Source organism: Podarcis vaucheri (assembly GCF_965113315.1).
Source record: "Podarcis vaucheri genome assembly, chromosome: 4".
NCBI classification, from domain to species: Eukaryota; Metazoa; Chordata; class Lepidosauria; order Squamata; family Lacertidae; genus Podarcis; species Podarcis vaucheri.
The window spans coordinates 4,124,127-4,133,276 of NC_138762.1; the positions used below are offsets into that span (position 1 = coordinate 4,124,127).

Genomic DNA, 9,150 nt, shown 5'->3' on the forward strand with positions numbered 1-9,150 from the left:
TTGAAAGGATAATGTAGGTTTGGTCAGTCTCATCATAACGCTTACCTCTCTGCTGTAGTTGAAGAAACAGAGATTTCAGCGTTTGAAGATGAGTTGCCAAACTCTCACCTTCTTTCATAACAGTCCTGAACAGCCTTCTGGTCAGAGAAATGATAGTTCCAGCAGTTTCTCTGACATGCATTGCCCTTAATAAATTCCAGCACTCAAACGCTGTGCTGGCATTTGCTACATGCAATAACTGAGAGTTGCTCAAACACAGCATAATTTGGGCACGGGCCCTTTCATCCAGCCGTTTTTTCTCAGCAGAGTCCTGCATCAAAACCTCAGTTTCAACACAGTCCCATAGTCCATCTCTCCTTAACAACTGCTGCATTTTAATTGACCAACTCAGCCAGTTGCTTTCTGAGAGAAGTTCAAAAGGGATGCCTCCCCCAATATTTACAACTTGGGAAGACTGGAAATCTGCCATCTCTGCTGGTGCTTGCTGAGCCCCTTCTGTGGGGCCTCCAGCAATCTCTCCTGACTCTCTCTTTAGAGTCCAACTGGATGGTCCTGGCTTGCACTCACCGGCTTCTAGCTGCTGCCTCTGTTGACCCTCAGGTCCCGCCTGGCTCTGCAACTGGTGTAGCCGCTCTGTGAGTCGCCTACTGTGGCCCTCTAGCAGTTCAAACTGTTCCAGTAGCCAACGCTGATCCTCAGATCCTAGCCGCTCCAGCGTCACTGCAGACAGTTACAGCTTGTCACCAACTGCTCCAACGCACAGCCACTGTCTCCGTACACCACCAGGACTCACCAGCTCCTTGCTGAAATGCTGTTAGTCGTTTTGCACTCTGCACATGCTCAGAAACACTGGGCCCATAACCTGTCAGTGTTTGTAAAAAAGCAAAAAAAAGAAGGAAAGGGTTCTGACCTCCCTTTGCTCTTCAGCCTGGTCCTCGGACCCTTGTCTGCATAAAAGAGTCCACGAGAATATCCTTGCAGAGTTTTATTAAAAGTCTTTGTGCAAAACACGACTGAATAACTATACACACCAGCACCAACCAACCCAAACACCAGCCACAGCCCAAACTAACATTTCTCACTTATATATACAACTTGGTGCAGACAGCTGAGTCATGCTGACCCAGCTTTATTCGCGTTAAAGAAACAGCGGCCATTTTAGCCGTGACAAAAGATGACTGCCAGTGGTTCTGAGATCACATCTGCCAGTTCTTTTAATACTCTTGGATGCAGTTCATCTGGCCCTGGAGACTTGAACACATCTAAACTAGCCAAGTATTCTTGTACTATCTCCTTAGTTATTCTGGGCTGTGTTTCCTTTGCTGAAACACAGCCCAGAATAACTGAAGCAATCAAAGCTAAAAGATTCTTTTTACAATTCTTTACAGCTTCCATTGTCCTCCGTAGTCCTGGACAGCAGATGGACTCTTCCAATATGGATTTCCACATTAAATCCCAGTTTCTCTGTGGCCTGCCCAGTAGCAATTGCAGCATTTTCACTCAAATGATAAAGATGATAATGATGCTAAGTTTCATAATAATCATATTGATAATGAGAAGCATGATTATCATCAAAGTTCAGCAGTAGTACAGAGGCATATGCTGCTTTTCCATATGGATATGGATATTAGACTATTATCTTATTGTTATTTGCTGCTAACAATTAACAAAAATGCCTCTGGTATACACAATATTTAACATGGAACATTGGAACAAAAAGCAAGTGTAAACCCTCTTGATCATCTTATAGCCTCATGACTCTGAGCTCAGTCAAGGGAAAACTCACATACTTTGTATCTCAATGAGTCCTTTGCCCTTACCTGACTTTATGGCATAGGCTGTGAACCTGACCTGGTGAACATGGAACCTGCCAGTTCCTGCCTGTGATGTTCATGGCAATAAGCATTGTAGAAAAACTGTTTTCCCTCCGGGAAACGACACCATGGGGCCTAGGTGCCCAGAACTGCTGAACCCACTGAGAGCAGTTATTAGAGACTCCCCAAGGATCCTGTGAAGGGACCTGCAATTCTGTTCTCAGAGGTGTTCTAGAGACCACTCTGTGCTCCCTTGTTCCTTAACACCAGAGAAGTGGGATGCAGGTGGAAATATGCTCAGAGTGGAGTATTGATTTCGTGCTCTTTATTTCAGCTCATAGTACAACAGTGCAAATTTCCCCCCAAACCTCTGGCTATATATACATTATTTACAGAAGAAGAAGAAGAAGAGTTTGGATTTGATATCCCGCCTTTCACTCCCCTTCAGGAGTCTCAAAGCGGCTAACATTCTCCTTTCCCTTCCTCCCCCACAACAAACACTCTGTGAGGTGAGTGGGGCTGAGAGACTTCACAGAAGTGTGACTGGCCCAAGGTCACCCAGCAGCTGCATGCGTGATCGGCTGATTCAACCCCCCTCTTGGAGCCTGACTGGGCTACTCCTGCAGATGAATCAGGTTGCTGCATTCTAGGATCCTACCTGCCTATTGTTCCAGGATCCAAGCTCAGTACAGTCACACCTCATGTTACGTTTGCTTCAGGTTGCACTTGTGGTGGCCCAGAAGTAACGGAAAGGGTTGCTTCCGGGTTTCGCGGCTCATGCACGTGCAGATGCGCAAAATGACATCACACGCATGCGCAGAAGTGGCGGATTGCGACACGTGCATGCGCAGACGCACAGATGAGGGTTGCATTCTGCTCATGTTGCAAACAGGCCTCCGGAACGGATCCCGTTTGCAACCAGAGGTACCACTGTACATAACACAGACAGTATATCTTAACCAGGAGGTCTCAACCTACCTCTCTGAGTGGATCCAGGGAGAGAGGTGTGAAAAGGGTGGAACAGCCACATGCTCCTTGAAGGGTGCAGTTACAGGAGAGAGCCCAGCCAGAGGACGTGGCACTTGGGGGGCATGAAGCAGGCACCCGCCCATTGGCGCCCACAGGACAGCACAGCCTGGTGCTCCTCTCTGTGAGCGCTGGGTCCTCCAATGCTGGGAGAGGAGCGCTGGCCTGCTTTGGGGGCACCTGCTTTGCACCCCCTCAAAAACCTGAGCCCGGGGGCACTGCCCCTCTGGCATGCCACACACTACGCCCCTGGGCTGCTAAGGCTCTAAGGGTTTCTGCAGCTGCTCCCTCTTCCTGGTGGGCTGAGCCCATTGCTTCCTTCTCTTTTGACTCTTCCTAGACCAAGGTGATGGGTGTGTGTCTGTCTCTGGCTCCTGTGAGGTGGCTGGGACCAGTCAAGAAGAACATAAGAAGAGGCTGCTGGGTTACGCCAATGGCCAATCTTGTCCAGCCTCCTGCTCCCACATTGAAACCCATAAGTTGGAAACGAAGCCCCAGAGCCCTCTCTGTGTCAGTACGCCTTTGAGCCAATGCCAACAACTGGGCTCAATAACTTCTTCTGCCCCAACTGGGCTAGGCGACTGGAGAGCACTTCCATAGACCTTCCACTCCTGGAAAACAGGTCTAAGTGCACTAGACCCACAACTGTCCACTGTGAGCACCAAACTCAGCCGAGTATGAACAACACGGAAGAAAGCTGTGAAGCATAACTTCTTTATTTTCTAATAGCTACTGCAAACTAAACTAAAGAAGTATTGGCTTGCATGAGTGTTACAGCTCTCACTCAGCCATCTAATCACTACTGAGATAACACCAAGACTCCCACAGCGAAGAGCAGTTTCCGCCCCCTCCTTTCTGAAAACATTGTCAGGAGATTCTTGCAATGGGAGGGGGTGAAAATATCCACACTCTGCTCCTGTCATTCCCAACAACTGCTATTCAGAAGCCTTACTGCCTCCAGCTATGGAGGCAGACAACAGCTATCATGGCTAGTAGCCATCAATGGTCCTCTCCTCCTCCATGAATCCTCTTTTAAATACGGCTGTCATACATCTGAGTTTTCTCAGACATATCTGGGATTCGTCTGTTGGGGAAAAAATCTCAACAACTTTTGTGTCTGGATTTTCACATTTTAAAATAAGGCAGCCCCACTTTAAAGCCACCTGAGTTGGAGGCCATCACTGCCTCCTATGGGGCTGGGAGCCAGTTCCACAGTTTAACTCTGTGCTGTGTGAAGAAGGACTTCCTTTTATCTGTCCTAAATCTTCCAGCATTCCACTTCAATCCCACTTGGACTACTGCAATGTGCTCTACGTGGGGCTACCTTTGAAGGTGACCTGGAAACTACAACTAATCCAGAATGCGGCAGCTAGACTGGTGATGGGGAGCGGCCGCCGAGGCCATATAACACTGGTTTTGAAAGACCTACATTGGCTCCCAGTACGTTTCTGAGCACAATTCAAAGTGTTGGTGCTGACCTTTAAAATCTGAAACAGCCTCAGCCCAGTAGACCTAAAGAAGCGGCTCCACCCCATCGTTCAGCCCGGACACTGAGGTCCAGATCCGAGGTCCTTCTGGTGGTTGCCTCACTGCGAGAAGCCAAGTTACAGGGAACCAGGCAGAGGGCCTTCTCAGTAGTGGCACCTGCCCTGTGGAACGCCCTTCCACCAGATGTCAAAAAGAACAACAACTACCAGACTTTTAGAAGACATCTGAAGGCAGCCCTGTTTAGGGAAGCTTTTGATGTTTGATGCATTACTGTGTTTTGATATTTTGCTGGGGGCCGCCCAGAATGGCTGGGGAAGCCCAGCCAGATGGGCGGGGTATAAATAATAATAAATAAATGGGTGTCCATGAGTTTTAGCGTTATGAGAAAGGGATAAAAACTTTCTCCATGCTGGGCATTGTTTTATAGACTTCTTTCAGGTCTCCCCTTACCCACATTTTCTCTAAGCTAAGACAGTGTCTCTGCTAAGCCTGCAGAGCAACATAGGGATGGAGAGACGGTGGGACTTCTGCTTCCCTTTGGGCAGAAGGTTGAAGCGAGACAGCAGGTTGAAGAAGAAGAACCTACAAAATGAATTCCATTTCTTTTAATGCCAAATGTGAACAGCAACATGATGGGAGAAACCCCTTGGTTTAAAGAATACACATCAAAAGGTAAATTGACAGCACCTTGGAGCCCTACTTGTAAGTAAGCATAGATTATATTTTCTATGGAACCTGTGGCATTGTTTAGGCTCCTTTGTAAGGAAATAAAATTGAGGAAAGGACAAAGCAGACTAGTTATGAGAGAGGCAGAGGCATACCTAGGTGCTGGCAAAACCTGCCCCCACCGCAGGCTCAGAAGTGGTGCAGAAATCACCCCAGAAATCTTTCATCATCTGTGGCAAGACAGTAGACCATTGGGGACTTTGGAGTGCTGAGGTATTGCTGAGTGCCTGCCACTGGCACAGCAACTGGGAGAAGCTTCCCACCCTTATTACACAAAGGCACAAAGGGCACACAGATACAGAAGTGACATAGGATGGATCCATTTATCCCTAATAATAAAACACAAACACTTTATCTTCCTCTTATGGCAGAATCCTCCTTTGGGAGAAATATCAACCCCTAGTTCTTTTCAGGTGCAATATGTTGCATATCCTTTGCCGAATCTGCGGGGTCTTCACACTGTACACAAAAGGATTGAGAAGTGGTGGGACCGCAACAAATATGTTGGCCATCAGCATGTGGACAATGGGGGAAAGGTGCTTCCCGTATCGATGTACCACTGTGATGCCAATCATTGGGACGTAGAAGATCAAGATGGCAGAAATGTGGGCCACACAGGTGTTGAGAGCCTTCAGACACTCTTTTCGAGAAGCAATGCTCAAAACTGTCTTCAGGATCAGAATATAAGATACAAGAATGACGAGAGCATCCAACAGTACTGTGCACATGACTGCGATCAAACCATATAAAACGTTGACTCTTGTGTCTGCGCAGGCTAACTTCATGGCATCTTGGTGGAGACAGTAGGAGTGAGAAAGGACATTGGATCTGCAGAAAGGGAGCCGTTTAATGAGAAAGGGGAACGGGAAGCAGACACAGAGACCTCTGGACAAGATAGCTATACCTATTTTTGCAATGACTGAATTTGAGAGCAGTGACCTGTATCTCAGGGGACCACGGATGGCAACCAAGCGGTCAAAAGCCATTGCCACAAGAATGCCAGACTCTATTGCTTGTAATATATGGATAAAGAACATCTGGCTGATGCAGCCATTGAGTGGGATTTCCCCAGAGTCAAACCAGTAGACCCCCAGCATAGTTGGCATGGTGGACATGCAGAGGCCCAGATCCGAGCAGGCGAGCAGGCAAAGGAAGAAGTACATGGGCTCATGGAGGCTTTGGTCAGTCTTGATGACATAGAGGATAGTGATGTTCCCAAGCAGAGTCAGGGCATAGAGCACAAACAATGGGAAGGCCACCCAAGAGTTCTTCTCCTGCATCCCAGGGATGCCAATCAGGACAAAGGTTTGGTGGCTCACAAGGCTGTCGTTGAATCTGGTGATGGAGGACATCATTCACCTAGTGCTTTTGGTGGAAAGGTATTAAGGAATAAAAGTCAAATGGATATTGGAAATCTGGTACGATTTTAAAGGTTCTGTCCTAGTTTAGTCCAACATCAGACATTGTATTACAGCCTCAAAACACATTCAAAGAAAGAAATATTCCAACTGTCATATGATTCACTCTTCTAAGCCCAACCAGTGTCAATTTTATGATTTATTCATTTGTTATTTACACAGTTTAATCCACACTTTTGCCAAAGTGGCTTCTGAAGTTCAATAGTAAGAGAGTTTCTGCTCTTAGGTTTCTATATAAAATGATGTGACAGAGAAATGCTTGGGGAGGGAAGCAGAAGAAGCTATTCCGCACTTAAAGCTACAGTTCTTGCAGAGACTACCTGTGGCAGCCTGTTTGAATGTCTCCTCAGCCTCTCTTGTGGAGAACGGATGGGAGCTGGTCTTTCAGCAAATCAGTGGGGCAACCCTGCTTTTTCCACTCTATTCTGCAGCCTGATGGGAGTGTAGCATCATTTGTGTAGCTCAAGGATCCTAAAGCCAGTTTGATTGAGCTGAAAGGGAAACTGGGACACTCCCTCCACCACTGATTTGTGTAGCGGCTGTAGGTCTGAACTGGGAGCTGAGAAATCTAAACATCCCAAACCAATTGTTCTTGAGGGGCCACCCACAGGGCGTTCCCTAAACACACCTTGCCTTTGAAGCATCTAGGCTCCACAGATGAAGTCTCCACAAACATCCTTCCTGTTGGACCCACCAGGCATCCCAGATGCATATATCAGTCTGTGAGCGGACTTGGTGACCTCTTTGACACTTCTCTTCCTCCTGCTCGGAACAGGTTGATAGTCTACTATTTACAAGTACCCAGTGACCAGAAAAAGAAAGGTGAAAATTGCAATGCAAAGTGGACATAAACACAGACGCAAACTGAAAGCAACATCAGAATTAAAACTGAACAGGAGAGATTATCCCTGTGCTTTTTATGGTGTTGACAAAAACGTTTCCCCTCTGGGAGTGAGGCTGTCTGAAAACTGCCAGAAAACTGCTTTGTCTCAGGGGAAGGAGATCTCTGAAAACCTGGTGGCAATTACTCAGAAATCTCTAAAGCTCCTGGGCAAGGTCCTGGAGTTCAGATCTGGGCCAGATGTTCTGGAAATCTTGTGTGTGCTCCTCTCTTTCATAAGGATAGACAAAGGAGATGTGACCCAGTGGGGGAGAAATTTGATTCTGTTCGCATTCAAAAGTGAACCTATCCAATCCATACTTTCTGGAACAACACCTATGCCCTTCCTTACCAGCAACCCTTCATGCTGAGATATCACACCTCCTTGAGGATCTTGTGGAGCCTCAGGTTTTAGACCTTATTACAAATGTTTGGCTAGTTTTGTGGGGGGTGGGAGGAAGAACAAAAGAGGGTGGAATGAAGGAGGGCAGGCGGGGGAGCTGGCTTGAATGGAAACCATCTATGCCATGAGACACTGAGGGAAGATTGAACCGCTCAACCCGGGGGGGGGGGTCCTACCTCTAAAAGTTTTGGAGTCACACACATCACAGCAAAGTAGGGATGGGGATGGACTTCAAATAGTTCCACAATTTGGAGTGAACCTCCTCATTCAACAAAGGAAGGGCTGTGCTTGGATTGCAATGGGGACAGGCAAATTAGACTGTATGCCTAGAATCTGTACAAGCAGAGATTTCTCCAACTTACATTTGCTAATTTTTTATGATATGGTCCAAGGAGACCCCTGGTTCTTTCTCCCCTTGCTTTCTAACAAAAATGGTTTCTAGATGCTTGCAGCACTTAGGATGCAAAAAGGTAAGATGTAAAGAGCGAGGTGCAAATTTGGAAATGAGAATGGTAACTTAAGTAGAAATACTGTACATTTTCTCTCCATAGTGGGAGAGACTAGGTGACCGGTGTGCTTCTCTGCTCGGTCTACTTTCCCAGTGCAGCTGTGGATGGGCATCTTCAAGGTCCCTGATGTTCTCCTTCCCGGTGGTTCTTTATCATTAGATTGGCCATGCCTGGGATAGCCCTTCAAACAGAGGACTGTCCTCTGCCAAGCTGGACACTTGGTCACTGAAATATACTCAAGAGTCGAGAGTGGATTTCATGCTCTTTATTCAGCTCTTAGTGGTGAGGAGGAATGGAAGTTCCCCCAGAATGTCTGCTTTATATACATTATTTACACAATGGGCCCCACGTGATTGGCTAATTCTGGGATTCTCCTGTAGGCCAATCAGGTTGTGGATTCACTCCCGCCTGGAGCTGGATTGGGTGGCTCCTGTGGACCAATCAGACTGCTGCATTTTGGGTCCTATTGTTCCAGGACCAATCAGACTGCTGCATTCTGAATCCTATTGTTCTAGGACCAATCAGATTGCTGCATTTTGGATCCTATTCAACTCAGTACATAACAGTCACCATAAGTCGAAATGGGTGAGTGGAAAATAGTTGTACCATAGGCAAAATTTCCTTATTGTGGCCAAGTTGTCCTGGACTAGGCGGTGCAAGGAACTGAAAGGCAGCTAAAAACCCGCAGGAATATTTATTGGGGTGCATGTGGGGCCTCCATTCCCAGGAGAGGCAGGAACAGCATGTCTTCTTATTCCTCCCTCAGCTGAGATCTGGCTTGTTATGGAAAAAATCTAGGTGTGAGGCTGCTCAGTCACCCAGCTCGTCGGGCAGAGACAACGGGTCCTGCGGAATAAAGGAAGGAGTCCAGCCACCAACCGGAGCA

At 47.2% G+C, this 9,150-nt stretch overlaps 2 protein-coding genes across 3 annotated transcripts in view; both read right to left on the reverse strand.

Annotated features, from left to right (window-relative positions):
- Positions 1–9,150, reverse strand: part of LOC309530363 (uncharacterized protein) — a 215,866-nt gene that overhangs the window by 88,578 nt on the left and 118,138 nt on the right. The window lies entirely within an intron of this gene.
- LOC309531558 (olfactory receptor 51H1-like) lies at positions 5,447–6,409 on the reverse strand (the record flags this gene model as incomplete). Its single annotated transcript, XM_082221150.1, has 1 exon — positions 5,447–6,409. The coding sequence occupies one exon, from the start codon at positions 6,407–6,409 to the stop codon at positions 5,447–5,449; it is 963 nt and encodes a 320-aa protein (XP_082077276.1).